The sequence below is a fragment of the Harmonia axyridis genome, chromosome 1, assembly GCF_914767665.1.
Source record: "Harmonia axyridis chromosome 1, icHarAxyr1.1, whole genome shotgun sequence".
In the NCBI taxonomy this organism is placed as follows: domain Eukaryota; kingdom Metazoa; phylum Arthropoda; class Insecta; order Coleoptera; family Coccinellidae; genus Harmonia; species Harmonia axyridis.
Genome location: NC_059501.1, coordinates 86132942 through 86150384, shown reverse-complemented (window position 1 = coordinate 86150384; position 17443 = coordinate 86132942). Strand labels below are relative to the sequence as shown.

Below are 17443 nucleotides of genomic sequence, written 5' to 3'. Positions count from 1 at the left end.
AATCCCTGAATCGAAGTGGGCAACGAAATAAATAAAACAATCTCAATTTGAAATTTTCACATCAACTTACATATATGTAATTTTCTCTATAAAAAAACAATATTTTTCATGAAAAACACTTGGAATATATACAAATTAAGTAGGATTTCTCATGAAAATTATCTCACGCAACATTCACTCCTCAAACAAACACTGTTACTCTTCCTTTCGTTTCTTACTTCTCACGTTTTCATCAGACACTCTCTTCCTCTTCAAACCAGGCTCGCTCAATCTCGTTTCACGTCTAGGTGGCGCATCTTCGCTCGACTGCGCTTGTAACAGCAACTGTATGGACTCCACAGCCTCCTGCTGCAACTCTCTAGTCATGTTATAAACAGTCCCGTTGGTCTTGTTGTACATAATGGCGTTGTTCAACATCAACATAACGTCTCTTTTGAACTCCTGGGTTGTCCTGATCACCCCGTTCTCTATATTCTTCCGTAACGTGTGGAAATCCATGGGTCTGTAAATCATGTTGTGGTAACCCGGTGCCTGCTCATCCGTTATCGGTTTCAAGAACAACGAGGAGTATTTGTGGGCCGCAAGCCAACTGTAAACGAGCATTATCGACTTTTTCCAGTTCCTGTACTCTTTATCGTCATCGTAGTAGGCCGAGCTGGAAGCAGGTGAGTTCGGAACAGAATCGGAGGGTGTAGCCGGTGTGGAGATCCTCCTTTTCGACTGCACGCTAGAAACGTCCTCTTCTTCCGTCCAAGGACTGTTGGACCTTTCGTTTTCGCTCTTGGGTTCGTCTTTTTTCGTTTCTTCCTTGCTTCTTTCTGAAAATTCACGGTCCGACAAGTCGTCCAACAGCTCGTTCTCTTCCATGTGGGCCTTCTCGATCGCTAAAAGTATATCGAATTCTTTTTCCTCTTTCTTTTTAGTACGAGAGTAATCCCTTTTCGCCTTACCGGTTTTGTCGATCTTCACCTCCATCTGGACGTCGTCGTAGAGCTCATCGGAGAAGTTGTGCTGTTCTATAGTTATACTGTCCGAGGTCTTATCGATCTCAAGGGAGATGTTCAACTGGTTCTCGGTTTGAGAGTCCACCGGTGATACCTGCCTTTCTTCTTCTTCTTCCTTAACTTCGACCTTGACTTGATCTTGTTCTGTCAAAGCCTCCTCTGTCTCTTCGTTCTTCTCTGTTTCTTCCAGTTCCTCCACTTTCACAGTGGTTACATTCTCCTCGACCTCCGTACTATCTTCTACTTCTTTCCTACTGACCTCCAACTCTGTTTCTAACCTGCTGGTGTGTACTATATCTTGGATCTGCGTTTTATCCAACACCTTTCCTATTTCCTCTTCCTCCACAGCAACTTCCACGATTTCGACAGAACCGGAACCAATTGCAGCTTCGTCTTCTTTTTCCTTAACTGAAACTTCATCTTCCAACCCCAAACTGGCCTCCAAGACATCGACCTGGTCGTTTACTGTCTCCTCGACCACCACTTCAGGCTGCTCAGGGGGCTCCGCTTGAGGAGGTGGAACTGGGGCCAATTGAATCTTGCTCTGATCCGGCTGTTTCATTGGAATCTTGGGTTCATACTCGGGGTCCTCCTGAAACTCGAAGGGATCTATAACGGGGACTATTTTCTCCACCACCGGTTTTTCTGGTTCGGTCACAATGGGGGCCTGAATAATTATCGGAGCTTCTTCCACAACCTGTTCTTCCAGTTTTTCCTCTGGTTCAGGATCTAGATCTGCCTCATCCAAATCGTCGAGTTCCAGGTTTATATTTATGTCGCCATTGTTGTCCAGCTGTAGGTGTTGTTCGGGATCCGCTATCAGGTCAGAGATGATCACGTCAACGTCGTTTTTCATTTCTGGCAAGGGGCCATCCGGCACTATGATACTGTTGGTGATATCCTCGATTTTCAAGTTTCTCAAGGTTTCATCGTCTAGTATATCCGGCGTTGCCAAATCAGCATTTTGCAGGTCTAAGGTAACGTTCTCAGTCTCTTGCCCGATGGCAGTGCTCACCAAGTGTTGCAATCCCGGTGAAACGGCCACGTTCGTCGTAGAATTCAACAGGCTCGCTATCATCGGGTTGGTAGAAGTGTTGGAACTTATGCTTGGGCTCATATTCTGAGCGTTCGATGGGGCAGGCCTCTGATTCGTGATAGCCGAGTGAAGTATCGATGCTTGGTTGATGTTTTGAACTTGTGACGGGGATTTCAACAGACTGGTGAGAAGGGGTGAGAGTGATAGTTGGGGTTTCGGGGATTCTTGAATGGGAGGATTGGAGTTGGAACTGTTGTCTTCTAGGTGTTGCTGATCGGTTTCCATTAAGACGTCGAAGGATTCTGAATTTTTACGTTTCAGTTGGTTGGGCATCTGTGGTGTGCTTGGTTTTGCAGGTCTCCACGCCCTTTCTATCTCTAGTTTTCTGGTTTCCCGTTCTTTCAACCACTGGGAATGACGCATTGTTTCCAGTTCTTTTCTGTTTTCTTCGTCGTCTATTTCTTTGCACCAACGGTCCAATTGGTCTTCAGTAAATTTGCCTAAAATAACAGTTATATATTAGTTATTAATGAATTTAGTTTCTCTCTCTCTCTATTAATTTTTCAAACAACAAACTGTATTTTCTGGCAAGTATTATCGATTTCAAATATTGGTGAAGAGTTCCAGAAAATATAAATATCATAGGATATACCCAGTTTATTAATGTACATAGGAATCATTACCTGATGATAATACTGCCATGTTTTCTTGCAATTTCAAGTACTCGGCTCTCTCTTCTGCAAGTAGCTTTCTTAATTCCGCTATTCTCTCATTTTTCAATTGCCTGAAAATGCTTTCCGCGGGAGTTTCAATACCAAAATCGCCCCCTGAAGTTCTTTTCTTTCTTTTAGGTGTTTCGACATTCGCCAACAAGGCTCCATACTGAGCAGCACAGTTTTTCTGGTGGAACCAGTCAGATGGCCGGTTTGGGTCTCCGAAAGGTTTCAACGATCGGCTAACAGACATCCAATTCTGATCTCCACTCCTTGCTACGGCAGAGGCTAAGCATAATTGTTCCCTGACGGACCATTTATCTAATGGTTCACGTTTCAGTTGCAAACGTTGTTCAACTGAAGCCATTTCAATGTTTATATTTCACAACAGAGAGTTTTTTGAAAGACCTCCAGGGAATCGATATTTACCTAAAATGTATGCAACAGAATGAACAATAAAGTAAATTCAATATTTTTGATATAGCTTTATTTCATTAAATGATTCATTCGTTCAATAAATGCATGCTTTTAAATAAAAACAAACAATTGCCAACGCCGACAAGCCTCGTTGACAATGACAAATCATAGAATCAAGAATAGGTTACTTAAGTAGAATTAACGTCAAATTTAAAATAGAGGAAATTGTATTTGGACAACTAATTCATTTTTACTCATTTCAAACATTGTGAATATCTCATACTGATAAATATTCAATTGAGAATAATACTTTGTTATTGATCTATAAAAATTTAGGGTCCATAGAAATATTTTTTATAACCTATATTATTTCACCTACTATACTTACCTAATCGCAACAACAATTATCAGAACTACTAAGCACAGTTAGATTATTTTATTCACTTTTCTTGGGATTTTTGTATAATTCAGCTATTTTCTGAATGATAAAATTCAAATATTTAAGGGATTATTCGAAAAATAACATAAATAACATCGCATTATCAAAACAAAAATGACAGATTCATAGAAATCTGAACTACAGAATACTAAAACCATAAAAAATGTTATTATTGTTTGAAGTAAATTGTCTAATTTTTTGTAGGATCTTATAAAATAATTAAAAACCTGGAAAGAATATGTGAAGTTGTAGAATAGTCCCCATTAACCAAATTTAGGAATAGCAACATGAATCGGAAACTGTCTGATGAGGCTTCTTCTAGTAGTCAAGATAGCAATGCAAATTTAAATAACGATATAAACATGAGCAAAGGAGCAATTCCCAAAACAAAAAATTTTTTGAAGAATTCCCAAAATGGAAAGAAAAACGTTAAATTAAACAACAATATTGAGAATATAACCTCTCCTATTAATGATCCTTCATGTAGTAACTTATGTAAAAATCGGTTTTCAAAGACTATGGAAAATACTTTAGTCAATAATAGTGTTGATATGGAAAGAAGGTTGAAGGATTTCGAAAACACTGAACCCAGAGTTAATTTACTAAACCAAGAAAACCTTAACAACGAATCAGATTCCAGTTCTAGTGAAGACAATGACTTATCAGTATCAGATGATGGATGTATATACACATATAAGGCTGACAGTGTCCCCGATTTGCCTGATTTATTCAATAACCTAGAAATGCCAGTTATTAGTAATGAACCAAATGATCAAAGGGAAAGTAAGTATTCATAATCAACGAAAAAAAACATATTGAGGATAATGACTTATTTTAGATACATCTAGTCCAGAAATGGATTTTCTTGAAATGGATTTTGAACCAGAACCATCTGTTGATGCTGACACTGAGCCGCCATTTTCTGCCCAGGCTGAGCAATCAAACGAAATTCACACAAATCAAAACTTCATAATTGATAATCAAGAAGCATGTAGTTCAAACGATTTAGAAAATTCATTCTCATCTAAAAATCAAGAATCTATTGAAACAAGTGACGAAGTTACGCCTAATGCAGATAAAAAAAAGAAGCCTCATTTAAAAAAAATAAGGAAAGACATTAAAATGCCATGGTCATGTACACCTGAACAGAGAACTAGTGCCTCTAAGCAACTGAGGATTATCAAGACAGACACAACCTCTGCTGAGGAATGGTCAGCTAACATAAACGCTCCAGTTTCAAAAATAGTAGTTGTTGAAGGTGAAAAAATAATGGTTTGGAATGACGATGAAGCTTATGTCAAACAAATAACACAAATAGGGCCCTTATCGTGCAGCGCAACTGCCATATTGAACGTACTGATCGCTCTGCGTCTGCCGGTTCCTTCATTAGAGGTCATTTGCAACTGTGAAAAACCGGACAGCACCTCGGAACTTGTAAAATATTTAAGTTCCAGAAGCAGGGAAGGGTCTGGTCATCGGGAGATAATCACCGGCCTAAACAAAGCGTCGAACGGTAGAATCTACGCCAGATTCTTCTCGATGTATCCGGAACGTTTTGTCAATCTTTACGAATGGTTGGGCTTCTGGATCAAGCAAGGCGCCATTCCAATAGCCACTCTGAACATACAGAAGAGCCAACCGCCCATTCCGAACAGTTGGTATCATCAGATGATTTACGCAGTGGATCCGCATAATACGTACCTGACAAATCCATTGGAGAGTGTGAATTCTAGTGTTTTGTGGCATCAGCTTGTGTCCGAGTCGGTGTTACTCATAAGGAGAGAGAAGATTATAGATAAGTTTGTGGCCGGTAACGATTTGAGGAGTCTGCAAGAATTCGGAGATCCAAGTTATGACGAGTTGAATGTATTAGGTAAGTTGACATCGAATCTGATATTTTCTGCTCGTTGCCGCTTTGTGGGTGTTCATTTGGTTTTAAAATCCTATTTTGAGTGCTTGTTCCAGAGCCCATCATTTTGCTCAATTGTCAGTGATTTTGATATATTTTTTTTATTATTTATTTCAAATACCCAAATAGATCAAAGGTCCTTAATGGGCGTATACAATAACAGTAGCAGCAGTGGAAGTTAACTTTCACAAAAATGAGGAAAGCACTGAGTTAAAGTCAGGAGCTTTCTTCATTTTTTTTCGATATTCTTCTTCGGTTTTTTTGAGATTTTGATGAAACAAATGCTTGAAATGGTTATTCCTTGTATACAGGCAAAATCTCCACCTAATCAGATTTGTAATGATGAAAATCATGGATATTTTTTTTTGCATTTTCTTCTTGAATTTTCTATGGATCTGATGATAATCTTCAATGATCTAATAATACATGGATGCGCCCTTAGGAGATCATGTAAATGATCAAGAGGGCATTGCCTCCAACATTAAAGAGAGAAAGGTTAGGACTCTGGTCACATGATCATGAAGAAGAGAACACAGAAGTTTGAATTTCAACCAATGAAATAATGGTGTTGATTAGTTCAATTTGTAGAACCAATCAAAACCATGTTGTGCCTCTGGTCAGCTGATAAAAACAATTCCTCTCTCTCTCTCTCTATGAGCTATCTGTATATTATTAGATCATTGATCAGCTTGAAATTGGTATTTAATATCAAGGTTTAATAGTTATTTCTTCAATTCTTTGGCAAATCCATTCATTCTGCCATAACTTGTAGAACAAAATCGTGCGGGAATATCTCAGTTTCGCACGTATTTCATGGTTATATTTCATTATTAAATGTTCGTACTCGGGACTCTCCTACCATGGATTTATCTATTATCTGTGGAATTTGTGATAAAGAAAACAATTTCAATACTAATTCAGTGAATTAGAAAAAATTATGTATAATACTCAACAGAATGTTCATTTTAACACTTGTTCATTCAAAAACTCGCCACTTCGTTTTTGAATTTGAATCACGTGGCTGAAAATCAATGCCTTCTGTACTTGTATTATAAATAACTATTTGTTCATGGGAAAAATTCAGCAGTAAGATTAATTTATTTTTGATGTTATATGAGCAGTGTTACAAACAAGAAAATTGAAATGAAATCAAATAGGTAATATTTATTTTTAAGGGAAATTCGTATTAAATGAATATTGAGGGATGAATAGACTGTATTTTAATTTTATCAAATTCACTGTATTCTTTTCAGGGCAAGTAGCAAAAGTGATCAGAGAAGATTCTAGAGCAAAGAGGGAGAATTCACACATCACATCGCACATAAAAATCCCCACCGTTTTAAGGTCAGGTATTACTTTGGCTATCGATAGAAATTCAAGAGCATATCCCCTTTTATTAGAATGCCCTGAATTGCCTTTACTGAATCTCAACAATTGTAAGCAGTAGTGTCGTTACGTTAATTCCCACACAAACATTTATATCATATCAATTTATATTATCTATACCGCATTCTGTGTACATAATGTAAAATTTTTATAATGTGTTTACCTATTTTTTATTTTCAAAAAATATTAGCCTTATGAACGAAAGTACCGTTCGAATCATTCGAATTATTTGTAATCATATTAAAAAGTGAGCATTTATAGAAATATGCCTATTAAAATCAGCATTAATTCAATTCGAAGGTGATATTGACTGATGCGAAAAAGCTAATAAAGTATTTCTGAAAGAATTTCTCTTGTTTATTTTTGGATAATTTTGTCGGCGTAATATTTAAAAGAGTTATTTTGAAATTCATTTCTAAAGAATTCCACACTTGAGATATTTCAAGATTTGTGTGAAATTTTCACAGAAGTGAACTAGAAATTAATGATTCTTGATTCGCGAAATACAATAATTATTTATTCCAAATAGTATTTCCAAAAACACGTGATTTAATAAATCATGGTGGATGCAATGGCACTAAAGCTCATCCACCAAATGACAATCAACATTTAGTAGAATTTACCTCATTTGAAATAGGTTGATTGTTACATTAAGTGCATTCACACGAGGACGGTCGGAGAATTTCGGATTTTGATGTTTTCACACCAAGTTAAAGTGATGCGGAGAAGTTTTGAATTCCAGTTTAAGACGGTTACTTACCGACCATACCTAAGTGACTACTGAAAATGGAAGAAGTGCTAGTTCTGTGAGTTTTGGCTGAAGAAGCAGAGAAGGAAACGTAAATTTTTCTCGAAACAGTCTCAATAATTATATAATTAAAAAAGAAAAAAACTTTATTTAGAGTTTATTAATCAAAATCAAAGACCTATAATAACATGGACAGGGACCTTATTCTCGACAAGTGTCCCTGGGCGTTAGAAAGAGACCATTGATATTGGTGTATTGTGAAGAATAGAAATCTTAATGGCAAAACATTGGTTTTGTGAATTGGTTGTGTGTTTTCTTGTGGATATAACGGATTCCTTTGTCAATCAAAAAAGTATTCACACTAAACATTCAATCGGAAAACAAACAACCAAACAGCTGAAGAATTCTCTATAAGTCTCACGAAAGTATATATATATTTTCGTGAGACTTATAGAGAATTTTTCATTCGTTTTGTTGTCTTTTTTCGGATTGAATGTTTAGTGTAAAAATTTTAAATATTTTTTATTTATTAGTTGGAAGAGACATAAAATAAAATGATAACAGCTATTCAAGAATATCCTAAAGATCAAAAAAAAAATAACAAAGGATAAATCAATTTATTATTGATAATAATAAAAATTATCAACATCTCAATTTTTTTGTCAAATCTATTTTCAGTATTATAGAAAGTTTCAATCATTTGGAAAGATTCCTCGTAATGAAAAAACACTTGAAGATATTAAAATTCAATGAAATATAATCAAATATGACTATCAATATTATATGAAAATTCCTGTTTTATTGAAAAGAAATTATTTTTCATGCTGTTCGTGTTGTTCATTTTTCTTAGCAGCATCTGAAAATCAATACGTTTAATGGGACATTTATACAAAAAAATATTTAGTCCTTCTAGATCTAGAAAGTATAGTGATGTCATCTCAAAGGAGAACAATCAAAGAATCGAAAATTGAACAGTCAGAATCTGAAATTATTCTTGAAATAAGATGAATATAATTTATATTTGGTATGGTCCGTATATCACTCATTTGCTGTCTTTTATGAGCCATATTTAGTGATGACCAAAAATATACAGTTTATTAGATATTTGAGTTCTTGTGTTTTTTAAAAAATCCTCACCTTACTTCGTTTTTCGTCAATTTTTTCTACGTTCGCCAAATTTGATTATAATTTTGGATTATTTTCGTGGCCAGCGGGAAGTCCGGATCTAACACCGTTAGAATAGACGAAGCAGCGAGAAGATTTAGACTAAATTTCAAGCGGAAAGTAACAACTGAAAAAATAAGAAAGAGGGCACTTGCTTGTATGAAGAATGGTGGAGATCATTTCAAACATAAATTATGAATACATTTTTTACTGAAAATATGAGTTAAATTTCAATAAAAAAATATTTAATTAATTACTTTCCTTTCTTCGATTTTTTCCCTTTTCAAATGAAACAAAACTAGTGCCTGCATTCTAAATTTTTCAGAAGGAATTTCGCAAGTTTTCAAAATAATTTTGTCATACATAAATTGTGGCATTTGAAAGTTGCTGGCACATTTATATTAAAAATTTACTACTCTCATCTTTATATACCTCTTTTCAAATAATACTTATTCTTATTCAATATCTAATACAGCATAGTTTTGTTTTTTTCATACATATAAGCATATCTTTTTCTAATGAAAATAATCCAAAATTTAAGTTATACTTGATCAACGTAGAAAAAATTGACGAAAAATGAAATAAGGTGAGAAATATTTCGTAAACTGTTGATTTTCGGTTATCAATAAATATGGCTCAATCGACAGCAAATGAGTAGAAATGAGCGATACCGTGATTTCCAGATCACGTTGTGAAACGTGAACGTTACTTTATGATATCAGTGAAATTAAAGCGTGACGTGATCACTGTTTAGGTTGCTTGTTATTTATATTCGTATGAATGACCCAAACCTTAGTTCGTTTATCTTTGCATCTCGAATTGGTCACTCTTATCATTCAAAGCAAAACAAAATTAATGAAAAATTATTATGAAAACATCCAGTTTTCTTACATTTTCAACTCTTTTCCTTGTTACAGCTTTAGTTAGGAACGTAACAGAAGGATATCGATTTTTCAAATGTTTCCTCAAATTTGAAGAGGTGGTTTTGAAAGATAATTTCAACTTGCATAAATTACAAGTAGCATAATTTACATCAACTTCTGTGAAGAAAGCCCAAAGATTGCTAGTCTTTCGCCTGTTATTATTCTTTCGCCTATTACCTATTATTATGTCTCTGACGTGTTTTCGTTAATTTTTTATAATACAGTACCATTTATTGCTTCGGTCGGCAACTTCAATATAGAAAGAATTTCTTTGGGGTTGTTTATCAAACATAAGCATAAAATTAGAATTTTATTGCCACCACCAATTATGCAGTAATTCAGTAATTATTATTTGTTTGTAGCAAGTATTTATTGTTTAACTAGTCCTACAAAAATACTTCCTAAAGCAGGCGAAGTTGCCTACGATGCTGGGATTGTCATAAAAATATGCAATTATGTTAATCGAAAAAGGTTCCGAAGCAATAAAAACATCAGGCTGCCTTCATAATTTACGATTGCAACGGACGATGATATGCCCTGAAAAGATCTGTGAAATGTTCAAACTGCGATCCCGTCACGCTCTGTATTCGTTTTTCGGAACCGTGACTACCTGTGACATTCTGATATCAGTGATTAAATCACAGTTCGTGAAATATCGCTCATTTCTACAAATGAGTGATACTAACACCTCCTTCGAGGTTCACGTCTTATTTGGAAACACCCTGAATATGTGAAACTTCAAAGACTGGTGTTATCAACAAATACTCACTCTTGAGCACAGTATCTGAATCGTCTTCACTTCTGTTCCTAGCGTTCGCTATCCTCACGATTTGATCTTTGGTCACCAAGGAGGCGTTATTGTGATCTGCGTTCTGATTGGCCGAATCGTCTTCCGTCTGTTGAAAAAACAAACCCAACAACAAAGTAGAAACGGAGAAAAATAACGAGATTACGATCAATTTCATACCAAGGTGTCGTTCTGAGTCGTCGTCCCAGCTTGCACATGACTGAACCACTGGTCGTTCCTTATGCCTGATATTCTAACCCTAGACTTGGCCGGCGACAGTATCTTGTTTATCAGCGTCTTACATATGGGGGACACCCTGGGCTCCTTGGGGAAGACCACCTTGTTGCTGACTTGCTGCGGAGTTCAAAACAACGATTTTTCACATGCTACATAGCCGTACAACTTTGCTTCCGCCGTTTTTTTTCCGAAATTCGAGGCTTTATTGTAGAAATATACACTGCGCAAAAAAATTAACGCACCTTATGGAAATCTCAAATTTATTCTACAACTGAAGGTGTTCTCAATGATAATTATTTTTATCAGAATTATGCATGCATATGTTATCCACTTTCAACGTTTTTCTTCAATACAGATGTTTTTTCCCAGCAGGAATAAAAAAAGATGAGATTATCAGATTTTGAATGTATTGGCTCCATTGTGAAATCAGTTGTTCTCGATCAATTCTAGTGATCAATAGTTTTTCTTTCGTTTGATTTTCTACACTCGATCGCTATGCAACGCGAAACACGCAATTTGACCCAAGAGGAATGTGCCCAAAATTCAGGGAGACAGGTATAAATGTCCGAAGACCAGGACAGGGTAGACCACGGGTAACAACTGCCATTCAAGAACGGTACTTGAGAGTTTCTTCGTTGAGACAACGGTTTGCAATGGCTCGCCTCCTTCAAAATCAGCTTGAGCAAACTCATGGGGTGCAAATTAGCACTCAGACAATAAGAAATCGCCTCAGAGAATATGATTTAAGGCCTCCTGTCGCGGTAAGAGGCCCAGCTCTAACCCCAGCCCATCGAAGGGCGCGTTTGGATTTTGCGAGGGAGCATATCCATTGGGAAGAGGCTGATTGGGAAAGAGTTCTCTTCACAGATGAGTCTAGATTCTGCCTCTACCCTTGTATACAGACGTCCACATGAAAGATATGCTCAGTGCAATTTCCCGAATACTACTGGTTTCGGGGGAGGATCGATTATGGTATGGGGTGGAATATCTTTGACTGCTCGCACAGACCTAGTGGTCGTTGATAATGGAGCTATGAATGCTGATAGGTATATAAGGAACATTCTTGAAGAGCATGTAGAGCCATTTGCCTCATACTTTGGTGAAAATTTCATTTTTATGGACGATAATGCATCGTTCAGGAGTACCTTGAAGAGGTTAAAGTCTCTCGAATGGAATGGCCAGAAAGTAGTCCAGATCTCAATCCGATTAAGCAGGTTTGGGAAATAGAAGGCTGAGAAGTTCAGAAAATCATCCAGCTACTCCAGCAGAAAATTGAATTCTCCCGCAAATGACGAGAATTTGGGTCGTAAGCTGACATGTTCAATCGGGAATAACTTTATGATGCAGACACAAATTGACTAATATTTCGATGGCGTTATGTTTACAAATACCTAAGCTTATTGTATAACATCTACGATCTATTTATTTCCACTATCACTTACTGCTACAGGTAGCAGTAGGTGGAAGCACAGTTGTACACTTAATAAGATATTGCTTTTGAAAGTAGTCCTTTATGTATGTACTAATTTGTAAATTAGGAGTCCCAAGCGTTTTCAGTACCTTCATATATCTCCTTTTGCACATTTCTTCGTATGGAAACCTATCAATCAACCCTACCTAACATAACCTCACCTTGATCAATTAATTTGCAAATCAGGCATCTCTCAATACTTGTCGTACTGAGGAAGATAGCTTATCGGACCGAGTAGCCAGTTCTAACTGTAGTAAAGGGTGTTTTTTTAGAGCTATAGAACTTTAAATTGCAATAAAACAACGATGGATTATTCTATTGACATTAATTTTATTTATCCGCAAGATAATCTTGTGGCATTACATTTTAAATATGATTTCTGGCATATGACCGCCACGGCTGGCTCGGATGTAGTCCAATCTGGACGTCCAATTTTCGATGACTTTTTCCAACATTTGTGGCCGTATATCGGCAATAACACGGGGAATGTTGTCTTCCGAATGGTCAAGGGTTTGTGGCTTATCCGCATAGACCAATGACTTTACATAGCCCCACAGAAAGTAGTCTAACGGTGTTAAATCACAAGATCTTGGAGGCCAATTCACAGGTCCAAAACGTGGAATTAGGCGGTCACCAAACGTGTCTTTCAATAAATCGATTGTGGCACGAGCTGTGTGAGATGTTGCGCCGTCTTGTTGGAACCACAGCTCCTGGACATCATGGTTGTTCAATTCAGGAATGAAAAAGTTAGTAATCATGGCTCTATACCGATCACCATTTACTGTAACGTTCTGGCCATCATCGTTTTTGAAGAAGTACGGACCAATGATTCCACCAGCCCATAAAGCGCACCAAACAGTCAGTTTTTCTGGATGTAACGGTGTTTCGACATACACTCGAGGATTAGCTTCACTCCAAATGCGGCAGTTTTGTTTGTTGACGTAGCCATTCAACCAGAAGTGCGCTTCATCGCTAAACAAAATAAAATGGACGTAGTGCGCGATACGTATTCCGCACAGAACCATTATTTTCGAAATAAAATTGCACTATTTGCAAGCGTTGTTCAGGCGTGAGTCTATTCATGATTAATTGCCAAACCAAACTGAGAATAAATCACTTTACAGCTATTAAATCGGTCGCCATCTTGAACAGTAATGCCAACTTAAAGTTATATACTTCGAAAAAAAACACCCGTTAAATTGGAAAAGAGACGAGTTTTGAATCGTTGACGATAAAAACCTAACCAATTTACCAATCAGGCCTCTATGGAGATGAGTTCGAAAGCCTCGACAATCGCAATTAAGGCATATTAAACGTTTTTGGTAGAGATATCTCATTTTACACGTTTTTTCCGTCGACCAACACCTAACCTAACCTAACCTCACCTTGATCAGCTCCCTGTAATTGGAATCGTCGAACGGTAGCCTACCGAAGACCATGGCGAAGAGGACCACGCCCATCGACCAGATGTCAGCCTGCTGTGGCTGGTAGGGTATGCCCCTCAGTATCTCAGGCGAGGCGTAGGCGTAGCTGCCGCAGAAGGTGTCGCTTAAAGGCATCTGTCCGTTTCTGGGTTTCAGATGACCACGGGCGAAGCCAAAGTCCGACAGTTTTATGTTGTATTCGGCGTCCATCAGCATGTTCTCGCACTTGATGTCCCTGAAAAACGTTACCGATGTAGGGTCTTGGGTTTCAACTGGGCGGAGCTCTGTCTATATATCAGATAGATAGAAGGAGCATATGTCATTTTCAGTAAGCAAATTTTGTCCCCAACATGAACTATCAAATTTGACATGAAGCGCGCGGAAATGAAAACATATCAGCTATCTAATGATGCAATAATATACAGGATGTGCCATTTGAAACAAGGAAGTATTAGTCTGTGTACGGTATAACCGGAAGTTGTAGAGATCTGAAAATATTTGAGGGAGAAAGATCATTGTCTCAAACGTCAATATGCAAATTTTCAGATCAAAATTATGATTAGTTTTCCATAACCTACCTGTGGACCACACCTCTTTCATGACAATAATCCACAGCTTCCACCAGCTGGCGGAACCACTTCCTGGCCCGATGTTCATCTATAGAGCTGTCCCTTCTGATCACGTCCAGCAGGCTACCATTCTCCGCATACTCCATTATTATGTAGACTCTAAATAATAGAACATTGAGTGATTCAACAATAAAAAGATCTACAACGAGAGCGTAAGAATTTGGCGCTATTTTGAATGTCATTATGACCGCTAGAAGAAGAAGAAGAAAAAGGTTATTTTATGCCTAATCAAGGTTTATAGATTTAGACAGGTTGTCTCGTAACTTTCAACCAATCAGCGTCAACCATTCTTGACGTCACTCGGTTTACACATTCAAATAAATAATATTTGATATTAATGAAAACGTGGGTTTTCACGGATTTTCTTATTAGTTTGATCGCGTATATCGTTCGTAGTCTATCCTAAATGGTCTTTAAGATCTTCAATCATAAAATAGCTACGATAAAATGTCTGTCAATGATGGCCAATGGCGATACAGACACTCTATAGACCTTGACAGACACCGGATGACGCGTTACCCCACTCTTCAACTTAAGTTACGAGGCAACCTGTGTAGTCTACAGACCTTGATACCTAATAAACTTATCAGCTACAGCAGCTAGAAATGCATGTCTATGGTAATTAATAATTATGAATTTTTTTTTAATATGGTAGTCCTGTCATGTATCGCTTTCGAGACTGCCGAAAAAAAAATATTGTCCTATTCCGAAATTTGCAAATTTCAAGAAAATATGTGTTTTTACTGGCTGGGCCCGGAACTTATTGAGCGAAAGCACTGTCGGCCATTAACGAAAACAATCATACCAACTTAACAAATCAAAATATGGGAATCTCTATTTTGTGAATTAAAGGGTAGTAATACGGTGATTACATTATCCATTATCAATAAGAATTGAAAGATGAAAATACACTGCGCAAAAAAATTAACGCACATTCTGAAAATCTCAATTTTAATGAAAGTTAACTCTACATTGACTTTATAACTTATTTTTTATGTTCTCTCGGGAAGGTTTTGAACGAAACAAGACACATTAAATGGAAGAAAAATTCAGGATTTCACCGAATCTTATGTGTAAGAAGAGAAATAAACAATTTTCAAAATACTGGAATGCTGCTAAGTGATTCAATACTTGGGTATTTCCACCCCTTGCGTTAATTACAGCTCGACAACGACGGTTCATACTCAAAATGAGTGATCTTAAAATGTTCTGATCTAATCCTTCCTAGATTTCTCTGAGTTGGATTCCTAAGTCATTAAGAGTAGCTGGATGATTTTCTGAACTTCTCAGCCTTCTATTGAGGTTGTCCCAAACCTCCTGAACGATGCGCGCACGATGGGGTCTGGCATTATCGTCCATAAAAATGAAACTTTCACCAATGATTGGGGCAAATGGCACTACATGCTCTTCAAGAATGTTCCTTATATACCTATCAGCATTCATAGCTCCATTATCAACGACCACTAGGTCTGTGCGAGCAGTCAAAGATATTCCACCCCATACCATAATCGATCCTCCCCCGAAACCAGTAGTATTCAGGAAATTGCACTGAGCATATCTTTTATGTGGACGTCTGTATACAAGGGAACGTCGATCACAATGGTTGAGGCAGAATCTAGACTCATCTGTGAAGAGAACTCTTTCCCAATCAGCCTCTTCCCAATGGATATGCTCTCTCGCAAAATCCAAACGCGCCCTTCGATGGGCTGGGGTGAGAGCTGGGCCTCTTGCCGCGACACGAGGCCTTAAATCATATTCTCTGAGGCGATTTCTTATTGTCTGAGTGCTAATTTGCACCCCATGAGTTTGCTCAAGCTGATTTTGAAGGAGGCGAGCGGTTGCAAACCGTTGTCTCAACGAAGAAACTCTCAAGTAACGTTCTTGAATGGCAGTTGTTACCCGTGGTCTACCTTGTCCTGATCTTCGGACATTCATACCTGTCTCTCTGAAACGCTGCAACATTCTGGACACTCTTGTATGGGAAACTCCAAACCTTTCTGCGATTCTTGTGTATGTTCACCCTTCTTCTCGCAAAACTACCGCTTGGGCACATTCCTCTTGGGTCAAATTGCGTGTTTCGCGTTGCATAGCGATCAAGTGTAGAAAATCAAACGAAAGAAAAACTATTGATCACTAGAATTGATCGAGAACAACTGATTTCAGAATGGAGCCAATAATACATTCAAAATCTGATAATCTCATCTTTTTTTATTCCTGCTGGGAAAAAACATCTGTATTGAAGAAAAACGTTGAAAGTGGATAACATATGCATGCTTAATTCTGATAAAAATAATTATCATTGAGAACACCTTCAGTTGTAGAATAAATTTGAGATTTCCATAATGTGCGTTAATTTTTTTGCGCAGTGTAGTTCAAATTTATTTAACACAATTGAAAAGTACATACCTATGTGTTGTTTCAATGGCTTGCAAAAATCTTATCAAATTTGGATGACGAAGACCTTTCACTACTTCAATTTCTCTCGGTAGAAATTTCTTCAAATAATCGGCTGGTGCCGAGAATTTGCTCACTATTTTGATCGCTACATCACCTTCGTGCTTACTGCTGTGAGCTACCTAGAAACAATTGGTATATGATGAGTGAAATTCTTCGCTACTCTAATTGCATTAATTTTTTTTTACCCGAACAGTAGCATAAGAGCCTGTTCCTATAGTTTTTCCTAGAAAATATCCATGACATTCAAGAACTGTCGGTTTTTTATCTTTTATGGGCTCTGCTGATGCATTAACTGGCGTTGGAGGAACTGGAGGTTGTTTAGGTAAGTTTGTTACGGAAGATGGCATATCTCAAGATGATCAGCATTTTTTTCACAGGAATTTTGAGTTGTTCATTATTCTTGACAATCTTTGACAAATGAAAATTAATCTAAATTTTGTTGCCATGATTTAAGATCAAATATATTGTGAATATTTCAAAGAATTCCATACTGTCCAGGATCAAACAGACCATAGACAACAGATAATTTGAAATTAATTAAGATTCTTCTGTTGACTTTGTCGATTGTCACAAATATTGAATAACAATTTCAATGGGAACCGGGAAATGATAAGATTGCCGATAATGGGAGTACTTATTAACATGGTTTTCCTTTTTTTGAAACATCCGCCAAATCGTCGACCAATTAAAATCAATTTC

At 37.1% G+C, this 17443-nt stretch overlaps 2 protein-coding genes across 2 annotated transcripts; one reads left to right on the top strand and one right to left on the bottom strand.

Annotated features, from left to right (window-relative positions):
* Positions 1-17188, bottom strand: LOC123674254 (bromodomain-containing protein 8-like). Its single transcript, XM_045609213.1, has 9 exons — positions 16930-17188; positions 16694-16863; positions 14237-14386; positions 13620-13893; positions 10707-10880; positions 10509-10635; positions 8478-8508; positions 2724-3133; positions 1-2540 (listed from the first exon to the last, which is right to left on the bottom strand). Exons 1-9 carry the CDS (start codon positions 17089-17091, stop codon positions 196-198), a joined length of 3843 nt encoding a protein of 1280 aa, XP_045465169.1. The 5' UTR covers positions 17092-17188; the 3' UTR covers positions 1-195.
* Positions 3759-7251, top strand: LOC123671104. Its single transcript, XM_045604787.1, has 3 exons — positions 3759-4392; positions 4448-5482; positions 6772-7251. Exons 1-3 carry the CDS (start codon positions 3897-3899, stop codon positions 6963-6965), a joined length of 1725 nt encoding a protein of 574 aa, XP_045460743.1. The 5' UTR covers positions 3759-3896; the 3' UTR covers positions 6966-7251.
* Positions 17189-17443: the final 255 nt, after the last annotated feature.

Excerpts from the sequence above, each read along its gene's own strand:
- LOC123674254 (XM_045609213.1), bottom strand. The coding sequence starts at position 17,091 with ATGCCATCTTCCGTAACAAACTTACCTAAACAACCTCCAGTTCCTCCA. Across the intron at positions 10,636-10,706 it reads CGACTCAGAACGACACCTTG|ACGGAAGACGATTCGGCCAA; the intron begins GTATGAAATTGA and ends TTTTTTCAACAG. Across the intron at positions 3,134-8,477 it reads AAAAATGAACAACACGAACA|TATAAACATTGAAATGGCTT; the intron begins GCATGAAAAATA and ends TCTGTTGTGAAA.
- LOC123671104 (XM_045604787.1), top strand. The coding sequence starts at position 3,897 with ATGAATCGGAAACTGTCTGATGAGGCTTCTTCTAGTAGTCAAGATAGC. Across the intron at positions 4,393-4,447 it reads ACCAAATGATCAAAGGGAAA|ATACATCTAGTCCAGAAATG; the intron begins GTAAGTATTCAT and ends GACTTATTTTAG. Across the intron at positions 5,483-6,771 it reads TGACGAGTTGAATGTATTAG|GGCAAGTAGCAAAAGTGATC; the intron begins GTAAGTTGACAT and ends TATTCTTTTCAG.